The sequence below is a fragment of the Musa acuminata genome, chromosome BXJ2-10 (genome assembly GCF_036884655.1).
Source record: "Musa acuminata AAA Group cultivar baxijiao chromosome BXJ2-10, Cavendish_Baxijiao_AAA, whole genome shotgun sequence".
Lineage (NCBI taxonomy): Eukaryota > Viridiplantae > Streptophyta > Magnoliopsida > Zingiberales > Musaceae > Musa > Musa acuminata.
This window is the reverse complement of record NC_088347.1, coordinates 25430986-25457629: the sequence shown is the minus strand read 5'-3', so window position 1 is coordinate 25457629 and position 26644 is coordinate 25430986. Positions and strand designations below refer to the sequence as shown.

The following is a 26644-nucleotide window of genomic DNA, read 5'->3' as shown; positions in this document are numbered from 1 at the left end:
TCAAAATGATCACAACAAAAATAATGTATATAAAAAAGGATTTAGCGTCACTGACAGCTCCCCCCAGGCTCATCCTTTCTCTTCTTCTTTGCATTATAAGATAACCTTTAGAACCTAACTGGATATTACAGTAACATGCAGAATGATGCTGACAACTTCTTCTTCTTGTTCTTCTCTCTCTCGTGCAAAGACGTGCCTTCTTTTCCCACGCTGAGAACATGGAGGGCCTACTCTACTCGAGAAACCATGGGAGGAGTAGGTTTGACATGCCACTCGAGATCACATGACGCCAAGGAATAAATATGATGGATCTAATTACTCGGTGAGGTGGAAGAACATTCTGGGTTGGATAAGCTCTGTCATGCCACTCCATCTGTAAGGTTGGAATGTGGAACAAGCTTCGGTAAGCTCTGTTTCATCAAAATGACTTGTTTTGGAAGGTACTCCAAAACCTTTGCTTACTTACAAACCATCCATTCTGCCTCGAGATTCTCGCACGCGTTGATCCCTGGCAAGCCGCTTCCTGAGACGGACGGCCGGGATGACGTTTGATTTGTCGCGCCATATTGCCGCGCGCATATTGTGCACGACTGTGCTCAAACCGTGGAATCACCGTCCCTGCCCTCCGGAATCGCAATTGCACGAATCGCAAAGCAGACTCGATGCTCCACCCGTATAAGCCACCCAAAGGGGAGGGAAACCCCAACACGCTCAAAAATAATTCCGCAGGAGAATAATTCCAGAAAAGAAAGAAAAAGAAGGAAACAATATGCGGCGAAGGTATCTCCGGCTGCCGAGCTCCTCCGACGAGGACAACGACCTGCGACCCCAAACCCTCAACGATCCTAACCCTAATCCTCCGCTCGATATCTCCGATGATGACTTCGTCGACGTGCCGGACGACCTCCCCCCGCCCTCCCCACGCTCCGCTGAAGCCCCGCCCGAGGACCAAGGATCGGCCGCCGCCGCCACTGTAGAAATGGTGGAGGAGAGGGCTGGTTCCATCGGGCCGATCGATGAGTTCCTCCGGAAGCTCGGGCTCCGTCTCCTGCCGGACTGGCTGGAGTCGTGCGCCGACAGGTTGATGGCCGCTGGATCAGGATTTGAGGGCCTGGATGTCGCCGGGATGGCCAAGAGGTGCTTCGACCAGTTCCTTCTCTCCGATATGAATGTCTCCGGCGCCGGCGTCCTTCCGGAGAATGTGCACCTAATGCACAAGATCGAGCTTGAGGGGCCTTTTGTTGTTCAGGTAAGTGCTTCCTCCTCTAGGGTTTGCATTGTAGGAACTAGGTCCTATGAATGTAAATGCGCGTGTTTCCTTTATATTGATCTTCCGTTGAATGATATGGTAAGAATTGGGAGAAAATATCCTTTTTGGTTACTTGGGGTCTGAATCACTGAATAGACTAAAATCAAATTAGTAATGTGGCCTTTTGGACCACTGGAGTCTGAGATGAGTTGATTTTCTTTTCTTGCTTTCTGCTTCTTCCTCTGGGTTGTATTGTTTTTGGGGCTGTTTTCATACCAAAGCAGGCACTAGTGGCTTGTATCCGAGGATACCATGGACTGTTGGACCTCACTGAGTAATAGGGTTGCGTTTTAGCTAGAGATTTCGTGGAGACATTTTTTTTTTCTTTTTTGGGTTCCCCTTTGTACTCTTTTGTTCTTGGGTTGCCGGGTGAGGTGGCTCTTGTCGGCAGATTAACGTTGTGTGTGTGTTATAATTTACTCATGTGATTCCGCATAGCCTGTTAGTGGGGTTCATAGTTTTATACTGTTGTTTGTATTTTGCAACCGGTTTGTGCCTCGGTATAATAGTCAGAAATATTAAAGGAAGATTTAAAATCTACACTGAATATATTCATCTTATTTGAATATGATCTAAAGACTCTTAAATTAGAATTGGATTGAGATATAATCTAGGAATACATTGCAAATCTCCTTGGTACTTGAGTTCTTGCTGGTTGAATATTTGGACTAGCTTGTATTAAGATCAATCTTTGGTAACTTTGGTAAGTGTATGAGCTGGTTGTTCTCTGCTCATTTTTCTGGGAGTTGTCTCTTTCAAGTTTCAACTTTAGGATGTTACCATGTGTTTCTAATCAATCAATGTTGTGTATCCTTGGCCTCTGAATTGAATTATCTTTCAGTCTGCAATTTTTTTGTTTTCGCAAGTTGCGTAATAGACACCTATAGTTTGTCAAACTTCCTCAGAGTCTGAAGCCTTTCCATCGCCCTCTCAAGCTTTTTTAGCAATTAACTATCCACTTTGTCATCCTCTCCATCTGAAGATGATGCTACATAAGTCATGTTCAATGTAGAATTTTTAGTATGATGCCATTGTTTTGATGTAACTCATACTCCGGAGGCTTCATGAGTAATGTGGGTCAGCTCATTCTGAGACCAGTTAGGGATTAGTTGATAGATATCGGTAGGTTCAACTAACAGCTAAGGAATTAGGAAATTTTATAGTAGTCATTTCTCATTTGATATTACTTTCTTGTCATGGCACAGTAGTTTGGGCATGTGTCAGAACAAATTCCATTCACCTAATGTCAGGCTTCTCCTTTTCCAGGTTGATGAAATAGTTAACATCTCTGCTCCACTTCGGGAAAGATATCACGACACGCCTGCTGGATGCAAGAGATGCCTGAAATTGTCAATAACAGATGGCGTTCAACGTGTATTTGGCATGGAATACAGACCCATTAAAGAACTTGAGGTTCTTGCTGCTTCTGGTCTTAAGGTCTGCTATGAGGTTCTTTAGTGTCATCTCTTTCCAAGATTGCTTTCTATCTTGTCCAATCTCATTGGGCTATGATATGACCTTTTACATAAGATCTGGCTATGAATCATTGAATTCTCCACTGATGTCTTTTGTCCATATGATTTCAAAAAATGCCATTTGTTGTTGCTCGAGTTCAGAAATTGTCAAATACAGCTATTTTTGCCTACTATATAATCATTTTTATTGGCATGAATTGTTGCATCTCTCTTTACCATATCACACTTGGATAGAAATTCAGCATCAGTCAAGGGAGATTATGTTAGTTTAATGGATGATATTCAGAAGTTCAAAAATCTTGTGTTGCAACATGTAAAAGTATTAAAGTAGTTGACTTTTGAATCAAGTTATACTTGTCATTCAAGTTTGCTGCTCTATCCTATTCTCATTGTTTTCATCATTAAATTTAAATTATGTTTATGGAATTTGCCCTATCCATATATAAGGTTGATTTTACATCTGGATATTTGGTTAAAATATTTTTCAACTCATTCTCACATAAAGACAGTCCTCTATGAATCAGTGAATAGTTTCAGAAACAGTAACTTACACACACATATGGATTAATTGATATCAGTCATATTATCATCACGATTTAGAAAGGAGGATGGTTTTATCAAGATGGTCATTTTCCATTAAACATAGAAGAGATTCAATTTAACATGTTTTGTTGAATTCTGTCCATTTTGTGCAAGTATCAGGTTGTTCCCTGTTGGTATGTATGATGTGCAACTATTTTCTTGCATCCAGTAACAAGTCTGAACGATCAATTAAAGTTGCCCAAATTGGTTTTTTAGCTTTGTTCTTGAGTTTTCGACCTGTAGGCATGAGATGATTATTTTCTCTGGTTTTACTGCTTATCTTTGACAATCCTGTTATGACAATTTTATACAGTCTAGCTATACTTTTCATGTATGATACGTTTTTAGCATTCGACATTGACTTTCTTGGTGGATCGTTTCCCATGGATTCTCAATATCTCAATGGTAAATTGTTCTTGATGAATTGCATTGTTGAGGATTAAGACAGGATTTGGCAACTGTAGGTTGTTCTTCGTAATGTACACATACGAAGAGGACTTCTGCTGCTAGTCCCAGAAGCTTTTGCAATTCTTGGAGGGATGGCTGATGAATTAGATGCAGCACGGAAGAGGCTTGTTGCTGAAATAAATAAGCCCCCAAGAGGGATAAGGTACCCTAACATCTTTGAAGAATTTTATTGGCCTTGTTTTATGTGTTCCTCACAGTGACATCAAATGCCATACATGTCCATTTTTTTAATTGTATACTGTATGTTTTCTTTGTCTTGTAACTTCACTTATATTAACTTGTGCAGGAAGCATGGTAATATATCTTCACTGACCACCAGAGCTTCTCTTGCAGCTTGGCCATCTGATTCAATTAGTTTGGGTCCACAGACAACTTCGACATTGCAAAATTCAAATGAACCTCAAATATTGAATCAAGGTACTCTGTCTTGTGAAGGATTACTCTTTTTATGAATTTCATTTTGTTTCTTAAACAAAGTTCCCATAATCATAGAACAGACTGTGGAAAAATTAAGAAAGAAATTAGTTTCCAAATTTCTAAACACTGATTGTTTCTCGCTGCTAGAGTAAGAGTTTTCTGGCATCCATTGATTTGTTAATCTTCACAACCTTCCTTCTTCCTTTGTGATTTCTTCTGCATGTTCTAGTTATTTTGATCCCTGTGCTTGCACCTGTCCTTTAGCACGTTAAATTTCTCGTACTTTGAGATGCTTGAACAGGACTAATTGATAATGTGAGATTAGATAGTGAAGGTATGCTGGGAATAAAAAAGTCGTCACTAGTGAAAGAGTTCTTTACATGAGCTTACATGGAAAGCTGAAGGTCAGAGAAAAAGTTGTTCTTATGGGGACAATTTGACATGATGTAGCACAGCATGTATTGCCAGCATGGCATGACATTGCTATGCCTAAAATGATTCTTGCGAGCTGTATTCTGTTGCAAAAAGTTTCTTGGTATAAATAATTATGAAAACTGCTGCAATTTTTTAGAATGGCTTTATACTTGATCTGCTAGCATAAATAGGTGGGCAAAACTGTCTTTTCAGAATCTGTTAAAATACCACAACCTATGGCTCCATGTGAAGTAAACCTCGGTGAGTTGATATGGCGAGGTTGCTTCATTGGAACATGTGTTATCGGTCATAGCTGTAGAATCACTTTTTGTGCTTGCAGCATTAATGGCTAGTTTCTAGGGCCCTAGAAAGAGGGTGGAGCTCATGCCTTTGGCTTCTCCCCCTAACACAATATGTAGGTAATAAAAAGGAATTCAAATAGTTTAAATGAAAAAAAAATCTTTAGATGCCTCTGCTAAATCAAACCGTGATAGTCAACGAAATTTAAATATTTTACCTTATTTGGAGTTACCTAGAACTGTTTGTTCAATGGTATTCTTCATGACTTTGATAATGATGAGCTATCTCTGATGCTATCATGCCTGAAGAAAAAGTTTTCTAGACGTTGAAACTTGAAAGTGCATCTGCCTTAACTGAAATCTAATTTCTAGGTGCTGTTTCCAAGATCTTGTATATGTCTGTTTCAACTTAAAATTTGCAGTCATATTCTTAATTATGATTCATGTAGAAGTATGAAGAATTATTTATGTCACTTTGAGAGAATCAGTGTTCTCATACCAGATTAATTTTTTTCCTGTACATATTAAGATCATTTTGTAGTTCCTGAATTGGCTATCTCTGGGACTGGCATTGGAGGAACGATAACCGAAGGATTTGTTGATCCTAGCATTGGGAGAAACAACACCGAAGAATTTCCTACTCGGGATGTGAGAATTGTTGCTGCTGAAGAATCTATTGCATGCACTGAACAGAATATTTTGAAAGAGGCAGCTTATGACAGCAATTGGCCAGACACAGAACATATTTTAGCCCATAATTCTGCTTCAGATATGGAAATTGCCTGTGCTTCAGATGAGGAGGATGCAATTGGCGAAGTAGAACATCCCCTCATTCTAAGTGGTGACAATGAAATCCCTTTCACATATTTGGCTTCTTTATTTGCTAAATGGGCCACACAGCAGGACAACAAACCATGTGTTCAAGGGAGAATCAAGGTTCTTTCTTTTGCTCTTTGGGACTAGTTCTAGTTTTGTGTGACCCTGTATTTTTGTTGAAATCTCTCTGTATAGGAAATGCTTGAACAGCTCATGCATGCTTTAGATTTGTACTAAGCATCATGATCCGACTGATGACTCTTAACTTAAGAAGAGAACAGTGAAATTTCTTTTGTTTTAGAATCACAAACGGATTTGATGAAATTTTATGCTACTATGAATGGCATGATGATTTGCTAAACTTCATGAGCAAATCTAATCCTGGATTTATAAATATAAGAAACCACACTGCTATCTTCATTCCACTTGTGTTAGTGCAATAGCAGGATGAAAAACTATATATCTAGCTGCAATTTTATTTGGGTTTGTCTTTAGTGGATCATCACTTATTGATTAAACATAATATTGACACGCAGTGCTTTTTGACTGGTGTAAAAGGATTTCAGTTCAAACAGCGGAGTACCTATGAACTTCATGTTTATGTTGATGATGGAAGTCTCATATCTGAGGTCATCATTGATCACAGAGTAATTTTCTTTTCTTGTCTGATTCTTTTATTTTGTTTTTGTACTTTCTGTTTATTTTTTTGAGTAGAAACATCCTTTGTGCTTTCCAGGTTGTACAGAAGGGTATCGGCCATTCTCCAGAAGAGGTTACTAGTGCACTTTCTTCCACTGAAAAGAAAACTGTATCAGATATGAAGGACACTTTGAAAACCTTCCAGCTTTTCTTGGCTAAATTTGAGGTAGTTTGGTTTTGTTGCTTGAATTTTCTCCGGGCCCATTTTTGTTTTACACTTGAGGTTATACAAAGTTTGTGAGCACTGCCATCAGTATCTATGTGATGCTTCTTGCTTTGGCAACTTTTTGACTAGTATTCTTTTCAGCTGATGCTGTGGTCTCATGACGTCTATTTATCACCATGAACAATTAAGTAGGAGCCTTCCAGTATGGAATAGTCATCCGTGATGTATGTTTGCATAATCTGGTGTTGAGTGTCATTGTTTGATACATTGATAACAGGCAAATGCCTGTCATGCTTTGGGTGATTAATGTTTAATGATTTGTTTTGTCACAAATCATATCATGTTTGGCAAATTTATACCTTCTAAATGTGAATCTCGAGTTGTTTTCTTTGTCAGTAGCAATCATAATCGGATCTTATAGAGAAGTTTTTTTTTGGTGTTTGATTAGACTGAGTGTGCGACTTTATGATTAAATAGTCTGTTCTGGTACTAGTATCTAATTGAATATGTTTTGCATAGATTATAGTAACTTGCTAGTCTCTAGCAATCTGAAATATATGATTTTATACAACAGATATTTCATTAAGATGATTTTATACAACAGATATTTCATTAAGATGGTTTTAATTGTGGTCATAGCTCACAATTAAAAGCACCATGTCTTAAGGCTGGCCAATTATCATTGACCTTCTATGGGGGAGGTTCCATGTCTCAAGTTAGGATATGCAAATCCTTGCTGCCTTATAATGGAATCGTTAGCTTTTTCACAGCTGAGAATTTTGCTTAAAATTTGGGGTGTTACATGAGCTGTTAATGAAGCTTGTTTGCTGGTAGTAAGATTTGTATTATATTGGATGTTCTTTTTAGGTATGGAAAGCATTTGTTTCATTTTTTGTCATATTTTTTTATTGTTTTTTTCACTTTATTGATTATACGTCAGATCGTGTTATTTAGCAGAAAACTAAAAACTGAAATCAATATGGTATTTCTAGCAAAATTCTCTATTGGTTTACTTGTTAGTTCCATGCAACAAGCATTACCAGTACAATGATTATTACACTGAGTTCTCTTTAGAAATATTAGTGCAGAACCGAATTATCCATTGGACACATATATAAGTATTAACACTACTACCACTCTTCATTTTAAATATTTTCAGATATTCTTATTAGAAAATGTTATGTTTGAACTATAGGGCACAATGCTTCTGGAGATGAATAGAAACTCTTCACTTCCTGTTGCCCTCGCAATGAAGCAAGGGGTTTCTTCATCAGCTCCGTGGCTGCTTCTTAGAAGACTGGCAAAGACTGCTGCACAAAGCTCTCAACACAACAATTTGAATCCCATTAATTTATCTCCTTGATGGATATGTTTAATTGATGGATGCGAGTGCTGTATGACATCGGGAAAGTTGTTGCTGGAGGTTAATTCTTTAAGGTATTTCTCTAGTCCAGGGTTTTGAACTATACTTGTAATGGATCCAGATCCTCTGATGAAATAACAAGGTTTCTTTGTCAGGGTCTCAAGCATTAAAGATATCATGTTATCGTTGCATCGAGAGTTAAGTCCATTTCCCAGCTTTTGTTGTCTCCAGTGCTTTGTTTAAAGGTAAACATTTGTCTGGTTTGTTTTACTGTTATAAATAAGTAATACTTAGCAGCATGTATCCGCTTTATTTTGTTAACAGTTGCTAGAACATAAGTTGCTAGGGCATTCACTGGCCAAATGATCTCCTAGATAATACAGATGCTGCTTCTATCCCAATTCCCAAGAGTATTTTCATGCCAATTTGAGTCTTTCTAAGATCTTCACTTCACAGTTTTAACTGGTATATATTCATAATTTTAATAATCTTTCTACACAATGGGTTTGATCTTTTTAAACCTAGCTAGAGAAGTCATTGAATATTAATTTTTATTTTACCGATGTGATTGTTACTTCGGTAGAATTTATACAAACTGTACAAAGGCACTGCTCAAAGTTCTTCCATATGACTTTTTTTTTTTTCCAAAATAAGAACTTAGATCAAGTGTTAATGCTGCTTTGTGATTGGGCTTCTGTCTATAGCAACAATGGGTTTAGTTGTGTGGCAATTATTTTTTCCTTTTCCAGTGTCATGCATGTTAGAAAGCTTTGAAGAAGAAACAAATTAAAGTCAACAAGCTGTTTAGATGGTAGAGTAAATGAGCTTCTGTTGTAAATGCATCTTTCCTTGGTGATTCTTTTAGGGTCTTTTGGCTCAGATTTAAGCTAGTGTCCTGATTGAGAAAAACACATTCCTATTTGTTGACCACTAACATACGGAGAATCATGTGACAATTCAAAGATATAGATGTGTTTTTCTAGTTAATTTGCTTGCATTTGACTGAAAAAAAGAACATTTAGATCTTCCTGTAGAAAACATCCTGTACTTGTTTTAGTTTACCATGACTACATACAACGCTAACTACGTGTGGCTATTTCTAGGGCTGCAATGTAATCCCTTTGAACAGAGCTGCATGGAAGTTCTGTGCCAGCCACAAGGTGACTCGGCAAAATCATTTTACAGCTTATTGGCTTTAAGTTATGGAGCGCTTATGGAGAAAATATCCATCAAATCCTGTTTGCATTAGCCACAGCAGTTTCCTGGCTGATCAGCTTCAACTCATTTGTTTTGGGTATGTCTGCAATGTATGCATCATTGCCATCCAGGAAACAGCCATGAGGACATGCTTTCTCCTTCACAGATGCTCTCCATGATAATCGGTCAGCTACTTGCTGGTGAAAAAGGAGGCTTGCTAAAGCAATTAAAATTGCATATGTTTGCCAGTAATGATTTCAATTGCGGATATTGATCTCATCTAATCTTTGCCTTCAGTCTTGGTTGTAAGAAAAGAAAGGAAGAAAACTTCGACCAATGGGCAATTTGGTTAGTTTGACAAGGGAGTCACATTTGGAAGGATGCTCTTTGGTTTAGTAGACAAGTTGGGTGTTGATCATCACTATTGAGGCTTCTGACCGTTTGGTATTGCTATAAGTTATTGCCCCTCTAAGATTGCACCACAGATGTGAGTGATACTGTGTTATAAAGACTAGATTGTATCCCAAGATCTTGTGATGATTTAACAAGATATAGATGAGCTAGTTAGTATCTTCAGATAAAACTTTTGTTATACTAGCTTGACTTGCATGCATTTTGAAGTTCCTGCATTGATAATTTATGTGTTTATTCTAATAAAGATGGGCATAAGAATCTTTCTTTTAGATGGTAAGATCACTTACATTTTACTAACCTGTCCTACTTTGTTCCTACAAGTTGTGGCAAGTAAATACTAATTACAAGAAACGGATCACTATAGCGAACTTGAAAATGTGACTGCTACAACAAAAACTTTGGAGGCCTAACTGGAGACCCTGATAACACCAGTGATGATCCAAGAAATCTACCACTGTGACATGTTCAAGTTTCCAATATGTCATCTTTCGTTGTCCAGCATTTAGAGGTCCAAGTCACATGTGTTTAAGATCACTGCATTGCTGCTAACAACTGGATTTGCTTCTTTACATGACATAATGTGCTGAGTCTAGTTTGAGTGCATGCCTACAAGCAACATTATCGACACAAAACTAAGACGGGAGAGCTATCAGCTGTAAAGATAGAATACAGTGGTCACACCAGAGAAAGATCAACCTATCTCAGACAGAATTGCACTGAAGACAAAATCTCCCAGAAACATACTGCTTGCTTTGGTTCTCTGGATTATTTATTGGAGTCTTGTGCCAAAATGACAGCAAAAACATCAAGTTATGTGGTCTCTGATGCACTGAGGTCTCCCCAGCGAACATTGTAATTTGCGGCAAGGTAGTGTGCTCCTACTGGTCCGCGACTCCCGTAAGGGTAGAGCTCAGGGCCTATCTTCTTCTCTTCCAACTCTTTGAGCAGTGGTGTGAACAGCTCCCAGGCAGCATCCAATTCATCAGAACGAATGAACAGCCTTCGTTCACCCTCAATGGCATCAAGCAGCAGCCTCTCATATGCATCTGGTATCTCTTTTGAGTATCTACCAAAGCCAGAAAAAGTTTCAGACTGATAAAAAAAGGAAAGGAAAGACATTAAATTACCAACTTGGTACGGAAAACAAGTAGCATTAGCTTTGATGATGAAAATAACAACCATTACAATTATGAGTGTCACAAGGCTCCTGCTGTAGAAACCCTTAATATTAACTCAGTCTATATTTATCTAAGTGAATTGTAAGGGTCATGATCTCGAACATTTTTCACAGTAACTTACAAAATGTTGATTAATATGTGCCAGTGGTTTAAGAGAAAGTGAAGAATAGCTAACACCATTGTGAGTTGTCATCAGGCATTCTAGGAATTGGTATATGTTCCTTTAGAAGAAAATTTATTACTTGTACCTTGATGCATAAAGAAGATTCAGATTACTGCGGTCCAATCTCATCCCCAATCCGGGAATCTTGTTATTGATTTTCAAGTAAATAGCCTCATCGGGTTGCACCCTAATTACGAGTTCATTTGTAGCTCGATCAAGATCAGTTCCAAAACTACGCTTGTATAGATTGCCAGGGACATGGCGAAACTGCACTCTAATCTCTGTTCTGCAAATGGAAATTTCCAGTGCCAAGTTATCATATTAAAGTGGTTGAATTTCAAATGATACTAACCCAAACTACATAGGAAATGCATAATTATTCATTTACAACCTACCGACGATTGTGCAATGCTTTTCCAGCTTTCATGAGGAACGGAACTCCGTCCCACCTTGCATTATCTATAAAAAGGGCAGCTGCAGCGAATGTTGGAGTAAGGCTGCCTTTGGGTACAGTCTTATCATCTGTATATCCAGGATATGTGACTCCACCCTTAGTATGGCTCTTATACTGTCCTATCACCACATCTTCCAATTGCAATGGCTTCATAGAACGAAGAACTTTCACCTAAAATTGACAAAGAAACTTATTTAAGGAAATAAAACCAAAATATGTTCCACTACTATGCCGGTCTTCATCCAATGAAAGGACAACTGCACCACACTAGACATGAATCTGAAGCCATCGGGTCACATCTAGAGCCAAAACTTAAAAGAAAAAGGGTCTTTGTCATATTTCGTCGCACAAACCTTTTCATTCCTGATATCTTCTGCGTCCATGCTAACAGGAGTCTCCATTGCAAATAAGGCTAAAATTTGAAGCAGATGATTCTGCATAATATCTCTAATGATGCCATAGTTATCAAAGTACCTGCATAATAGAAGACAAAAAGTAACTGGAAATCTCACTTATACTATAAAATTAACTTCAACGGACTATAATGTGTTCAAACCTTACCCTCCCCGTCCTTCTGTACCAAAATCTTCGGAGAAGATCAGCTGCACATTCCTGATATATTGCCTAGACCACAGTGGTTCAAAGACGAGATTCGAGAAACGAAGAATGGATAGATTCTCAACAAGTTCCTTCCCTAAATAGTGGTCTATTCTGTAGAATGATAAATAATCATCATAAGAAAGAATTTTTTTTTCAAGCATTGTCAAATATGAATATCTTTAAAAAGGATGTCATGCTACCTAAATATTTGATCTTCCTCCAGGTATTGTTTCAGACCTCTTGTCAAAGCAGCAGAAGATTGAGAGTCCCGGCCGAACGGTTTTTCAACTATCACCCTGGTCCAGCCATCCTTGGACGAACCTGACTGGCTTGCAGATTTTACAACATCTATAAATATGTTTGGTGGAATTGACAGATAAAATAGCCGGTTTGGTAGCCTCCCACACTGCACGCCAAATAAAAAATCCAAGACTTTTCACTAATTATGGATATTTTTGGCAAAAAAAATAAAGAAGGCTTAATAAAGATATATATTTGATGATCCAAACAAACTCAAGCTAAATGTCATCATCAAGACCTCCATCATTAGCAACAAAGTCACGCTATTGTGTGGAGGTTCATGCAAATTTATAGTCAATAAAAAGGAAAAGAGTCATTAAATCAGCCTAAAAGGTGTGTTTTCACATGGGATAAAAGCTTAATTCAAAAGTCCTGTATACTATATGCAATTAAATGAATTCTTGCAGAAAAGAACTAAATATAAGAGAATTAAGAAGTGGAGGCAAGAAAGGATCTAAATTCAACCAAGTAAAAGAAGCCACTTGTCAAATGGAGTTTAAATAGCTGGATCATACTCAAATAAGCAGGGAAAGAAAACAAAGGAAAAACACCATATATTACAGATTCTAGAATCATTGGTCTCAAGAATAATGTAAACTCAACGAAAAATGTCCCAATAGGAATGTTAATTTCTTATTGGCCTAGAGTAATGTGGCTCGTGATTACTGTTTTGAAAAGGAGGCTTGCAGCTCCTAATTTTGAACTTCTAAAGTTATGAGGACGTCCTCCTTTTATGATACAAATATTACCTCATGTTCTTTCAGCTTCTTGTCGAGCTCTGCAAAGTTTTCCTCGGAGTCATATTGACCTGAATGATAGAAGCATCTCTTTAAAAACTGCTCCATCTTCTCACTACAATTTTCGCTGACAAAAACCAGCAAGAACATTTAGCATCACTAGATTTCTGAGGCTAAGAAGCACTCAGAATCAATTATCCTGATGAATTCAAAAGTAGAATGTCCAAAACAAAGTCTAGCACACCCAATTGAGGAATTAACGTAAAAACCATTAATCACCTTTTGTCAATTCTGCACGTAAGTGTTTTGCTAACCATGGTTCTTAGTTCAGCATCAGTCATCTTACTTCGAGCATAACCAAATATAGTGAAATGCTGCATAGAGAACATAAAATTACAGGCTAGCACCGTGAGAATGAGCTATAAAAATAATGCTAGTAGCACCGCAATAACAAAACCAGACCTTTGGAAGGCAATCTTCATAATAAAGTGCGAAAAGAGCAGGAAATATCTTCTTTTTAGCAAGGTCCCCAGAGGCTCCAACCACGGTGATACTAACTGTAGACTCCCTTTCACTTGCATCAAGACCAATCGCATGTCCGTATTCCTCTGAAGATAAACCAAACAACCCACCATTTTCCACATTCTTGGAAGGAGCTTCTTCTGCACTGCTGGATACAGGTACAGCGCCAGCTGCCGTGCAATCACCAAGAAAAAGGTTGGCCATCTCGAAATTGTAGATATAAGCAAAACAAATCAGGGAAAGAAAAACCAATCGTAGTAAGAAGATCTATAAAAGTCACCAATACGATAAAAATTAACGAAGAGACCCGCAAAATACCAAATTTACACAAGTCGAGAGCTTAATTCGCCAACCCAAGTAGAGGTCGAGCAAGACGGATCGAACGAGATTATGGGAAAACGGAAGATGAATATCCGGACCTTCTTGCTTGCAGACAACGCTCAAGTTCCAATTTTTGAAAGACCGGGAGGGGACTCTTCGTGCAAGAGCGCTGTTAGGAAAGGGCCGAAGGAGAGTCGACGATCTCAGAGACGGGTGGCCGAGGGACAAGCGGGCGGCGGCGGAGGAGGAGGAAGAAGGGCATTTGGCGGCGGAAAGGGCCATCTTTCCTCCTCAGGCGCCAAAGGGAAAGAGAACCGAGCCGGTGGGCGCGTCAGATAGCGAGAGAGCTCGTGCGAAGCACTTGGAGCGACCCCTGCAGGGGCAGCAGGGGAGAGCGTGTCGTCATCTTCGAAGTGGACAGATCCTCTCCAACGCCTCCAGTTCCGATCGGACCGTCCAGGTTCAAAGCCTATCATGGCCCCACCTTTGATCGATCGGCTCCACATCAGTGAACGGTCCTGATCCAGGAAACGGAGCGTTCCATTTCAAGACCAGCCGCAGAAGACGCGCATCGCCCCACCCTTGGAATCATCCAAGGGCTCCTCGCCGAGACAAACGAGAGAGAGAGGGGAGGAAGACGAACTTCGAGCATGGGAAGGGGCAAACAGCTCTTTGGGTGGCTGGATCGGTCGCTCCGGCTCTTCTTGGGTTAAATTAGGGTTCTAATCTAAGTGATTGTTTCAAGGTTTGGGCTGATGGGGGGAATTCTTGCGTGGGACGTTTGTCACGTGATATACACGTGCCGATGCGTGGTCGTAGGATATAGGATACGCTGTGGCATCCACCTCCCGAGGTAATGTTTATGATCAGTCTTCACTGATGTCTTATATCATACATAATTCATTAATTAAAGACCTCACCTGTAGACTCTGCATGGCAAGCTTGTGAGGGGCCAAAACATCAACATAACTATGTCGGACGAATCTTTTGGGTACAGCGAACATTTCGATCGATCGATCGAATTTTGGCTTCACATTACACTAATCGCTTGACACGTTGACTGTGATCGCCTCGTAACCAAGATTCGACATCAATATATGTTGACCAATACGAAGGATCCTTCAAATAGAGTCGACCATCATGACCACGTGAGGCTTTGGGATCCTTATCTTCTCAAGGGAGCGGCCGCCACGCCCGACGCGTCGGTAAGTCCACCGGGAGATTTAATGAAGTATCTTGATCGTACTTATGGTAGATAAATGCACCTTTGAAATGTAACTTATTTAACGATTTCGTGCCATTAATTAAGCTGTAGAAGTTTGCCTTTCTTATTTTGTTTATGTATTAAGACTGTGCTCGATCCAGCGACGAAATATGGGCATCGTAGGATCGAAATCAGACGAACGTCTGAGCTCGAGTCGCATTTGCTAGCGTTTCTTATCTCGAATATATATATAGGAAGAAATAAACATTTCAGAACTTATTAGGTTAACGAAGCGGTCAACTCAATTGCGGTGACGATACCCCTCCCGTCTACGGTTTTCAATCTCAGCCACTCGTCCGATCTCCTCGATATAAATACCTTCGCCTCAAATGTTCGCCAGCCTCTCGCTCGCTAGCTCCCTCGCTCCTCAGGGAACCCAGTATGGCCTCCTCTACGGCGGGGGCCGCGATCGCTCCCTCGAAGCCCTCCCTCTGGCCATTCTCCGCTGCATCCCGTCTCTTGGTCCCCTTCCCCAAGCCTCTCCTGTCCCTCTCCCCGAGCCACCGCAATGTTCGGGCCATCTCCGCGTCCGCGGACCGCCAACAGACCCCCTCCGCCGCCGCCTCCACCGCCGCTACCACCGCTGTCCCCCTCCTCCGTAACTTTGCCCCCGACGAACCCCGCAAGGGCTCTGACATCCTTGTCGAGGCCCTCGAGCGGGAGGGCGTCACCGATCTGTTCGCCTACCCTGGAGGCGCCTCCATGGAGATCCACCAGGCCCTCACCCGCTCCCCATCCATCACCAATCACCTCCTCCGCCACGAGCAGGGCGAGATCTTCGCCGCCTCCGGTTACGCCCGCTCCACCGGCCGCCCGGGCGTGTGCATAGCCACCTCCGGCCCCGGCGCTACCAACCTCGTCTCCGGCTTCGCGGACGCGCTCCTCGACTCCGTCCCCCTCGTCGCCATCACCGGCCAGGTTCCCCGCCGCATGATCGGTACGGACGCCTTCCAGGAGACCCCCATTGTCGAGGTCACCAGATCCATCACCAAACACAACTACCTGGTCCTTAACGTCGATGACATTCCTCGCATCATTAAAGAAGCCTTCTTTGTCGCCAGCACTGGCCGCCCTGGCCCGGTGCTGGTCGACATCCCCAAGGACATTCAGCAGCAGCTTGCCATCCCTGTTTGGGACCCGCCGCTACGCCTTCCCGGATACATCTCCCGCCTCCCTAAGCCTCCTTCACGTTGTCTGCTTGACCAAATCATCCGCCTTGTGTCCGAATCCCATCGCCCGGTTCTCTATGTTGGTGGCGGCTGCTTGAACTCCAGCGAGGAGCTTCGCCGGTTTGCGGACCTTACTGGCATCCCCATCGCGAGTACCCTGATGGGTCTCGGGGTCTATCCCACCGATGCGGAGCTATCGTTGAAGATGTTGGGAATGCACGGGACTGTCTATGCCAACTATTCGGTCGATAAAGCTGACCTCTTGCTCGCACTTGGCGTCAGGTTCGACGATCGTGTGACTGGAAAGCTTGAAGCTTTTGCTAGCAGGGCAAAGATTGTGCACATCGATATAGATCCGGCTGAGATCGGGAAGAACAAGCAGCCACATGTTTCATTATGTGCTGATGTGAGGCTGGCTCTGCAGGGGATGAATGCATTGATGGAGGAGAGTGGGATTCATCAAAAGTTCGATTTTTCCACCTGGAGGAAAGAGCTGGACCAACTGAAGAAGACATACCCATTGAGCTATAAGACTTTTGGGGATCTGATTCCTCCCCAGTATGCAATTCAGGTGCTTGACGAACTGACGAATGGGGAAGCAATCATTTCCACTGGTGTTGGGCAGCACCAGATGTGGGCCGCACAGTATTACTCATACAAGAGGGCACGCCAGTGGCTGACATCGGGCGGACTAGGTGCTATGGGGTTTGGTTTACCAGCAGCTGCCGGTGCAGCCGTTGGGAACCCAGGAGTTACTGTCGTCGACATTGATGGGGATGGGAGTTTCCAGATGAATGCTCAGGAGTTGGCTATGATTCGGATAGAGAATCTCCCTGTCAAGATGATGGTGTTGAACAACCAGCATTTGGGCATGGTTGTGCAATGGGAGGATCGATTCTACCGTAGCAACAGGGGACATACTTATTTGGGGAACCCAGCAAACGAGAGTGAGATATTTCCTGATTTCTTGAAAATCACAGAAGCGTATGGTATACCTGCTGCCCGTGTGACAAAGAAGAGCGAGGTCAGGGAAGCAATCAGGAAGATGCTGAAGACACCAGGACCCTACTTGTTGGATGTGATCGTGCCACATGAGGAGCATGTGTTGCCTATGATTCCTAGTGGCGGTGCATTTAAGGATATGATCCTCGATGGAGATGGAAGAACGCCACCACACTAATATATTTTAATTTAGGTAATCAGTTCTGTTCTGTTATGGCTTCGAACTGTGAAGTCAGGAAATATGTAGTGCTGGCTTTCGTGTTGTTACAATGAGCTTTGGCTATAGTCACATCTGTGAACTTTGAGAATTGGTTGACCTATTTTTCCTGTCTTTTTGTGCATTTTGGTAATTAGCTTTTCTTTGTTTTGTTTGCTATCACTTATTTGGTATTGTTGAGTATTCTTGCTGCCCACTTTACGGATTTTGCTACATGATCTTTGGAACAGTTTTCTGCTTGTTTAAGTTCCATCAGAATAGAATTTCATTGTTTTGCTTCCATTTCTTGATTCTAACTTAGGTTTTTACTCAATAAACATCTGAAGATTTATCTTTGCTGGCAGAAATGGTGGTTATAATGCTTTATTCCAGAAATTACTTCAGTTGATTCATGTAATAATTCAGTCTACCAAGTAATGAATTAGTTAACTCATCGGGCTGAGTCATGATAGGATGAATTTGTAGTTCAAGTGTACTTGCACCAATGAATCAATGTAAGCAAACGTGCAGGGAAAAGGTTTGCAGCTGCATGTGCTGCTTTGTCCTTTCTCTTTTTCCAAACAAATTTTCTTTTACTTTGGGTATTTATTTTACATGCTTTCTTAAGTTAACCTGAATGAATCTATGCTAAATGAATCTGAGAACAAAGATCTGGTCCAGGAAATAATGAACTATAAACAAGGTAGTAATCGAATTCAGAGGCATGGTTTTCTTGCATTTTTACAGACAAAGAGTAAGATTGTGTGGATAAATAAAAGATACATAGTCTAGGATCTTTTTCTTAAGCTTTACATCAGTCTTATAGTAGTTGTTCTTGTTTAGTCCAATTCATGTTGAGAATTGGGTCCTTTTGATTCAAATGGAAATTGTCCTTTTTATTATATATATTTTTAAGAACATATTGGGTTAATGAAGGTTTTAAGTCAGAGTTGTTTAGGTTTGTATATATTTTTGTGTAGGATTCTGCTGACTGTTCAGATATTTAACTCGAGAAACGAAAACTCAAATGTTCTCTATCCTACTGTTGTTTTTTTATCGATGTAGTACATGCTCTTTCTGCTGTGGACTGAAATTTCCAGAATTGGTTTTGGAGCCTTTTCATTCAAAATTATTGTTTAGGACAAATCAAGTAGATCTTTAGATAATGTAAATTTGACCTATCAGTGCAGGCTAGATATATTCTAGTTCAAACTATTATAGATTCAGATCTGTGTGTGGTTTTATTAATTCCTGATCCAAGATGGATTGAACAGAAAGCCGAGCCATCAATTCCTCTAATATGATGCAATAATTTAGTATGTGGAAATGAACGCTGCCACTTGCACCACTGTTCCATCAATTCTGAGAACTTTGATGTATACCTTCCTGGCTTTACACAGCTATGGCTCAGTTGGATGAGAAGGATGCAGCTCAGAGATCAAAATTGTGTGGTCTTGCTTGATCTTAGCAGGATATGGATTTGGGTGGAAGTTCTGAGTTGTCTTGGCCTCTCAATTTATCTCCTCATCTGAAAGAAACTGGGTCTTGGACCATCTGACTCTGATGTCCAAAATTTCCTTCTTCCCAGTCCTTGCATGAAATTTTTGAGGCTTCATGTCCCTCATGCATTGGCACATGAAAGGAACAGTAGTTTCCTTCTTTTTTTCTTTCACCAGTTCATTTTTCCTGTTACTATATGGCTTCAGCCTTCTTGTATTGTTTCAACATGTTGCCTGAGTTGTTTGTTTCTGGTTTAACATTGATCTTACTTTTGAGATGGAAAACTTGGTGGTGTGTATTCCTCAAGAGTCCAGGTCTCTGATTTTGTAGTAACATGCAACATGACTCCATAATGTATATGATCAGAAAAATCAATCTCTCAGGATCAGGTATGAATTCTTGTTCTTTCTGCATTTTGACCTTGGAGGAGGTCAGGTAATGTGTAGTTATAAGATTCTTCTCCTACGAAGACACACAACATTTAGGCAATCACCAAGAAGAAAAACAAGTGTTTGGATGTTCTGATGTCTAATGCTAGAATATAACCATTTACACAGTCAACTATTAGTCTTTCATCTCCATTAGACATGTCCTTGGCCTTCATCATCAACCCAGTCTTGCCAGTTATTTATGCATGGCACCAGAAAGCATGAGCCATCATTTTTGTTTTTGCTTTATTATTCGATTAGAAATTGAAGGACTAGCATAAACACTACTCTTTTGTGATCAAAGACAATGAGGATTCCAACTGAAACAGGAAATCTGATTTTTCTTTTTATTTTCATGTTGTCATGATAAACAAGACTCAGTTGAGGACAAACCACTCGAAGCTTTTCGACTCCAACAAGAAAGATTAATGGAACGAAAAGAAAAACATGGATGCTTTTGCTATTTGAATCCTGCATGCTTGACTGTCCTAAACATTGATCTGCATCATAAATCCCCTTGAACTTGTTGCAGTAACTCAGACCAGGGTTTTTTAGCAGGATAACAAATATCTTCTTATTGATGGAACCAAGTTTGAGATTTATAGCCAAAATTCATCTAATTCCCGTCAGCTAGACTTAGAACATCAGACAGAGAAGTGCATCTGCATCCAGTGATTCATCACCTGGTTCTACTTTGATGCCCAATCCATATGCTTAACCGTGTTTCTCGTTGTCATCTTCTCAGACTCGTTAATGGTAGAGAAGAATCAATTCGAGCACCTTTTTCCACAGCTTTTTCTCAGGTTCAGCTGACTGCTCTTTTAAGCTGTCATACACTCGTATTGTTTCTGATACTCCAAATTACTGCATACACATGCATTCTGACAAGAGAATTAGCAACAGGAAACTGAAGAAAGATTATCTTCACAACTTCTTATTACTTCATATGAATTCCTGCAAGATTAATAAGAAGCAATCTGCTGCTTTTGGCCCCCCCCATCTTTCGTACGAATAATTGGATGACAATGTGACTGAGTTGAGGAGGATGCCTTTTAGGTTGCATGACGCCTACATGGTCCTGTAATCTGTGGCCTCTCCACTTAATTATGCCGATGAAGAAGATCTACTCTGACGAGAGACTGATGCTCTTGTTAGGGTCAAGATTCTCACAGTTGCATCATATCTACTACGAAGAACTAGTGATGGCGGATCTAATGAGAACAAGAGAAATCAACGTGAGCTTTAGCTAAATCCAAAATGGATCTTGGTCTTTTGGAATTATAGCTCTCCTTAAGAACCTTGGATTCCTGTGCTGATCAAATCCTTTCGGTAAATCATGCAAGCGATATAGAGAGAACGAATATACATGAGCATGACATAAAATCTTAATCAACGGACATGAGCAATGAAGCAACAAAAACATGGAAGAGAAGCGACATTTGTGTATGTTTCTTCCTCGCTAGGAACTGGGCGGCGCCGGGGGTGGTGGTGGTGGAGCAGCAGCATACCCTGAGCCATCCAACCCCTGACCAGTGCCGTCCTCCGGCAGCCCCTGGTGCCACAATGGCTGCCAAGCCTGCGCCGGTTGCTGAACGTAGATCGCCGGATCTATTCCGGCCACCGCAGGCTGTCCCATAATCACTCCTGGCCCCGGCTGTCCCACCGGAGGGTAGTAGTACGGCACGCCGGCGGTCGCGCCACCCTCGCCGCTTCCTCCTACCAGTCCCAGCGCCTCCTCCTTTATCTCCTCCCTCGGCACAATGTCGACGAGGAAATCAAATATGTCGGTCCTCGAGATGGCCGCGGCGATGTCGTTCTTCTGCAGGGTCCGGCGCTTGTTCTCCTCCGCGTGGAGCCACGAGCGGATCGTCAGCTCGAGGATGAAGAGCTCGCAGGCCTTGGCGAAGAGTATCGGGGCCTCCGCTGATATCATGCGGACGTCCTCGTCGGCCTTCATGATCTTCTTGATGCGCGCCAGGGGGAGCTGGTGGTTCTTGAAGTCGGTGGCGTGCTCGATCTCCTGCCGCTGGTAGTTCCAGAACATCTGGAGCTGCTGGTGCTGCTGCTGGAGGAGGTGATGGAAGGGGGCTTGTGGATACGAGTGTGGCGGCTGGTTATCCATTCTACGCTCCTTCTCCGGACGTATAAGCTCAGAGGAGTTGTGTGTGTTCAAGCCTAGTAAGAGAATAAGCAATGGAGCTAACATGAGCTCTTCGCCAACTGTTGTGGGATGTCTTCAACATACAATATCTTACTTCTTATGGACACAGAATAATCTTTCTTATATTAGAGTAGGCTACGGATAGGAGAGCAATTCTACCTTTATGAATCTTGAGCTTTATCTTCACACGGAATCAGATTCTTGAAGAAAGCAGCAAATGGAATAAAAAGTACAGTCTTTTACTGCTCATCATCGATTCTTCTGACAGAAAAAAACGCAATTAATCTTCGTAAGATAACAGATCGCAAGTGAAATCTGGACTCGAACTGGATTGGTTCAGACTTGGCAGGAGAGAATCTCTTTTACCTTGATATCAGGAAACAAGAGGCTTTCTTTGCTGCCTCTAGACTTGAATCTTTCTGCCTTTTCCCCCCCAATAGCTTCTGTCTCTTTTACAGTGGCAAAGCTATGGAGGAATGGGTCAGCTTCAACATGGCGTCAGTGCTCTCTGATCCTGCAGATGGAAGCAAGAACGAGGTGTGAGCTTAAAATGAGTAGACCTCAGACTTTCAATGAGGTTGAGAAGGTGGGGGATATAGTGATAGGGGAAAAGGATAAGATGTGGACTGCTAAGAAGTAAGAGCCTCATCCTCCACAGCTTCTATGTGCAGAGGTAGACTAGAGATATTTCAGCTTTCTTCTTTGTATTGTCTCTGAGGAGATTTACTGACAAAAAGAGAAAATTATGAGTAGAATTGAGCCTAGTACTGCATGCTCCACTGATATCTTAGCCTACTGCTGCTACATCATCCTCATGTATGTGTTTAACAGCTCGGCCTCCATCTCTGATTTGTCCCTTATGTTTAGCTGCCATCATCTAAACAGGAGCAAAGCAACACTGGGTTACTCTGATCTGCAGTCATCCAACACAAGAGACGTGACTGTGAACAGCTCCATCTGCAAATGAGAGTGGCTAAATTCCATTTTGGGGTGGATAGGATACCACTGCCTGTCCAGAATGAGAAGCTTCACAGAAAGTCCAAATACAAATATTATGTGTTGACTTCAAAACCACAGGAAACAATACTGGTCTACATTGATCTCTCTATTGGGAGAAAATGTGGCCAACTCTTCTTGCGAGCAGAAACAAACCTGACAAAAATCAAACACCCAGAGTTAGAAGAGTTTGAGATTAATGATACTGTGGTGTAGACAATCCCTGTCTTATAAATTAGGCTCAAGATAAACTGCAATTGCTTAAACCAAGGTGTGTGCCAGTAGGTGCATGCAGAACAATTTAACAGTTCCTGCATCAAAGGTGAAGAGCTTCCCCTGTGTGGGCATCTCTTCTTCTTGGCTCTGATAGCTCCATCAACAACAGCTGCAGCAGCTTGGAATTGTTTTTCGTGCAAGCGAGCTATTCGCTTCTGCACTTTCTGATGTCGGAATTAGGTCAACGTTCTCAACCTCACTGAGAATTCTTCTGAAGGTTTCTACTTGCCCCTTCCTCCGGAGGACGACGCAGGAGAAACTCTTTGCACGAGATTTGACGTCCACATGGAGGCCCAACATAAAAGGCCGAGACTAGGCCCAACCTATGTGTTAATGGGCCCTAAATAATAAAAATGGGCCTCCAGCGTCGTGTATACGCGTTCTTAGATGAACTCAAATACGATAGAGAGAGAGAGAGAGAGAGAGAGAGAGAGAGAGAGAGAGAGAGAGTTGCCGTCCCTGTACTTTGATTGGCGGTCAAGGCGGTGATGGATCCGGACGCGGTGGCGAAGGCGTTCGTGGAGCACTACTACCGGACGTTCGACAGCAGCCGGGCGGCGCTCGGGGGGCTTTACCAGGACGCCTCCATGCTCACCTTCGAGGGCGACAAGATCCAGGGCGCCGCCGCTATCGTCGCCAAACTGTCCTCCCTTCCCTTCCAGCAGTGCGCCCACGCCATCGCCACCGTCGACTGCCAGCCCTCGGGACCCTCAGGCGGCATGCTCGTCTTCGTCAGCGGCTCCCTCCAGCTCGGCGGCGAGCAACACCCCCTCAAGTTCAGCCAGGTTTCTCTCTCGCCCTCTACATTCTAGGCTTCATTTTAACTTTCGTCATGATTCGTTCTCTTTCAGTGTTCTAATGTCCATGACGAATTTATGGATTTTATTGGATTATATCTGGTGACATAAGCGAATGCTTCTAGTTTGTAAACATGCCCATGGTTCTAGGGTTTGATCGATGAAGATGATCTGATCCAGGGTTCTTTCTTGTCCGCGCAATTGTAGGCCAATGGTTGCCAAATTTAATCCCTTTTGCACCTTTTTCTGGTCTTTACACCGAGAGAAAATTATGGAGTTGAGTCTTTATGATCCGTCACCGATGCAACAAGATATGGGATCGAGATCCTGGAGGCTCTATAGATACTTCTGCTCAATTATGATTATTTGAGAAGCAAATGTGTTCTCAATTACCTTGTAAGGCAGACTGACATCTTAGTGTTAACTTGTATGGGTAATTTTTGCAACACGTTTGAATCGTCTTAGTGTTAACTTGTCTGAGATCTGAAATATATTCTCTGCAATGTAAATGTAAGATTGTCTTTATAGCCATTCATGTCACTGATTTTAGAAGTTCTATGTCCAGAGCAAATGCATATCTTTGTGAGAGAGATTCTTTGAAACACACCTTGACTTGATTTATTATAGACCATATGATGAACTTTGTGTGATATTTAATTTATAACTATATTGGTCATTAGACATCTTCGAGTAACTGGGATGTGTTCATTCATCGGTAAGCTCTTGTGTTAAGAATGAAGAATGACCATACTGAGGTTTGTTTTTGTGGGGGCCAATGGCAGGTGTGTTCAAAACAGCATTAATATGGGTCTTTTAACATCATATAATTTCGCAAACTGCTTGAGGTCGTCTGTCTAAATGACCATTTATGTTCAATTCCAAAGAGGTAGACAATATGCAGTTACCATCTGATAACTATATTGGATGCTGGATGCTTTTTGATGTTGGAGTTTATACATGTTTCACACGAAGGTGCTTGATTCTCGATAAAACCTACAAAAGCACCTGTTAATAATTCTCTTCAACGACAAATTTGTCGCATGCCACTGTATTTGATTATTTTCTGTGTCTGTAGTTCAAACATGTTTTTACCTCTTGCTCTCTTTTCCTGCTTTCCTTTTTCTGTTATGCTGCTTTGACTTATTATTTGGAAGTGTTATGCATTTGAATATTTAGTAATAGGCTTGGTTGGTTTTTATTCTACTGCATGGAATTCTATAATATGTTTCTCTGCAAATATTAGAATTCCTGAGTGGCTCTATGAACTTATTGAAGAATCCTTCATACAGTTGAGCCTAGTCTTAAAACCACCTTTCATTCTGATAGTGTTTAGATTATTGTTATTGTTTGTCATTGTTGCCTAATCAATGACCTATTGCTGACCGTGGTATTGATTATAATCTGTAGATGTTCCATCTGATGCCGACGCCGCAGGGGAGCTTCTACGTGCTGAATGACATATTTCGCCTGAACTATGCCTGAGCAGATCTTTTATACCGTCTGGAGTGTGGTGTTTGGATGACAGGAGAAGAAGCTGCTTTGTGTAGTAGATCTCCAATTTAGAGAAGATTGTTGTTGTGAACATCGATGGTGGTTCCGAGAAAGGAACTGAACCTTTTCTACATAATCTTGCCTCTTCAAGGGGGATAGTGTTTGTGATGAAACCGATGGATTGTGTTACTGTCAGATTCTTTTTGAGTTAATTCTGTGGCATTCGATCGATGATGCCTTTTGGTTCACCGCAGGCATGTTTTGGTATGGACAAGTGAAATTTGATTACATTTTAATATTAGACTGTCAGTAACAAAAATAGAAAATTAATATTGCATTTATGCAGTCTGAAGGAAGTAAGAAAATTATCATCCATAAATAATAGGATGAAAAATAAAACAAAGAAAAATCAATGTTTATTAAAATCATAAATAAATTGGAGTTTTGTTCACATGAATTCTTACTGATTTAACCTACTCAATCTCTTATTTCAGATTCGTTCTCTTTCCTTAAGGAAGAGAATAACAACCATAATGTCCTCTAAGAACTAATGTAGCCAAGGATTAGGAAGAAGACAACCCTCAGAATTTGGTCATGCATTCTTTATTTTTGTTTTCAAAGGTAAACTGTGGTTTCTATTTCTCCATCTTAATTTCCTCTAATTTGTCATGTGCTGACTAGTGTCTGTCGTACCGCCCGATATAAGCGGTACGTACCGATCCGATAGGTCAACGATATGCAGACCGTCTTGTACCGGTCCGTACTGTAGCAGTACAGTGTACTGTTACAGTACAGTATACAGTGCATCAGTACACTGTAGCACCTGTATTGCAGTGCTACAGTGTTCGGTACACTGTACCGTATCGGTACCGAGCCCAAATCGAAATATCGATATGGTACAGTATTACGAATCTTGGTGCTGACAATATACTTTTTTAATGTTCTGTATGTTTCACAGTTGGAGGCGAAAGAAGACTCGTGAAATTGTCTTGGAGACAAACATTAGATGATGTTGCTATGAACTATTCACAGCCATTTGGAGAGAAGCGGTTGAATCTACAAAAGCAAATTTGTACTCGGATACTATGTGTTCAACCTTTCACAGGAACATCAAGATTTTTCTTCATCTTGAACAAATATATATGTAGAAAGTATGTAATCATAAATATTGTGCTTTGTTCTTGTAAATAAACCTTACATTATGGTCCGAAGTCATTACAAGGATCCATGAACAAGTTCACTTAAAAAGGACTACATTTGCCCCAAGAAACTAAAGACCTCCTCAACAATGAATGCTGAGAGTATATTAAGGATTATATTTGGACCTTTTCTAATAATTTGAGTCATTGTGATTCATGATCACCAAATTATATCTTTAAGAAAGGACAATTTTTTTTTGAAGAAAAATAATATCTAGAACATATGACAAGCAATTAATGTCTCATTTAACTTTTTCTTTGGAAGATAATG

The 26644-nt window shown here is 41.1% G+C and overlaps 5 protein-coding genes across 9 annotated transcripts; 3 read left to right on the top strand and 2 right to left on the bottom strand.

Annotated features, from left to right (window-relative positions):
* The first annotated feature begins 270 nt into the window (after positions 1-270).
* LOC135624658 (recQ-mediated genome instability protein 1-like) lies at positions 271-9888 on the top strand. Of its 3 annotated transcripts, none has more exons than XM_065128491.1 (10): positions 271-1249; positions 2576-2746; positions 3831-3976; positions 4121-4251; positions 5506-5900; positions 6317-6427; positions 6517-6645; positions 7841-8082; positions 8164-8253; positions 9112-9888. In XM_065128491.1, exons 1-8 carry the CDS (start codon positions 770-772, stop codon positions 8006-8008), a joined length of 1731 nt encoding a protein of 576 aa, XP_064984563.1. In that variant the 5' UTR covers positions 271-769; the 3' UTR covers positions 8009-8082; positions 8164-8253; positions 9112-9888. The 3 variants fall into 3 exon arrangements, with proteins under 3 accessions (XP_064984563.1, XP_064984564.1, XP_064984561.1); XM_065128489.1 differs by having other exon boundaries at positions 274-1249; positions 5494-5900; XM_065128492.1 differs by lacking the exons at positions 8164-8253; positions 9112-9888 and having other exon boundaries at positions 5494-5900; positions 6339-6427; positions 7841-7978.
* Positions 9889-10139: 251 nt separating this feature from the next.
* On the bottom strand, positions 10140-14323 carry LOC135624657 (glucose-6-phosphate 1-dehydrogenase, chloroplastic-like). Of its 2 annotated transcripts, none has more exons than XM_065128487.1 (10): positions 13892-14323; positions 13514-13777; positions 13331-13425; positions 13064-13178; positions 12215-12420; positions 11976-12125; positions 11768-11888; positions 11356-11585; positions 11046-11246; positions 10140-10685 (listed from the first exon to the last, which is right to left on the bottom strand). In XM_065128487.1, the coding sequence occupies exons 1-10, from the start codon at positions 14174-14176 to the stop codon at positions 10430-10432; spliced, it is 1923 nt and encodes a 640-aa protein (XP_064984559.1). In that variant the 5' UTR covers positions 14177-14323; the 3' UTR covers positions 10140-10429. The 2 variants fall into 2 exon arrangements, with proteins under 2 accessions (XP_064984559.1, XP_064984560.1); XM_065128488.1 differs by having other exon boundaries at positions 13514-13743; positions 13993-14309.
* Positions 14324-15494: 1171 nt separating this feature from the next.
* Positions 15495-17637, top strand: LOC135624654 (acetolactate synthase 1, chloroplastic-like). The gene has a single exon (XM_065128483.1). It carries the CDS (start codon positions 15540-15542, stop codon positions 17505-17507), a length of 1968 nt encoding a protein of 655 aa, XP_064984555.1. The 5' UTR covers positions 15495-15539; the 3' UTR covers positions 17508-17637.
* Positions 17638-20801: 3164 nt separating this feature from the next.
* On the bottom strand, positions 20802-22177 carry LOC135624655 (nuclear transcription factor Y subunit C-1-like). 2 transcript variants are annotated; one of them, XM_065128484.1, is made up of 3 exons: positions 21981-22177; positions 21774-21875; positions 20802-21628 (listed from the first exon to the last, which is right to left on the bottom strand). In XM_065128484.1, exon 3 carries the CDS (start codon positions 21573-21575, stop codon positions 20913-20915), a length of 663 nt encoding a protein of 220 aa, XP_064984556.1. In that variant the 5' UTR covers positions 21576-21628; positions 21774-21875; positions 21981-22177; the 3' UTR covers positions 20802-20912. The 2 variants fall into 2 exon arrangements, with proteins under 2 accessions (XP_064984556.1, XP_064984557.1); XM_065128485.1 differs by having other exon boundaries at positions 21774-21872.
* A 1129-nt stretch (positions 22178-23306) lies between these two features.
* LOC135624656 (nuclear transport factor 2B-like) lies at positions 23307-25422 on the top strand. The gene is made up of 2 exons (XM_065128486.1): positions 23307-23671; positions 25091-25422. Exons 1-2 carry the CDS (start codon positions 23375-23377, stop codon positions 25163-25165), a joined length of 372 nt encoding a protein of 123 aa, XP_064984558.1. The 5' UTR covers positions 23307-23374; the 3' UTR covers positions 25166-25422.
* The last annotated feature ends 1222 nt before the right edge of the window (positions 25423-26644 follow it).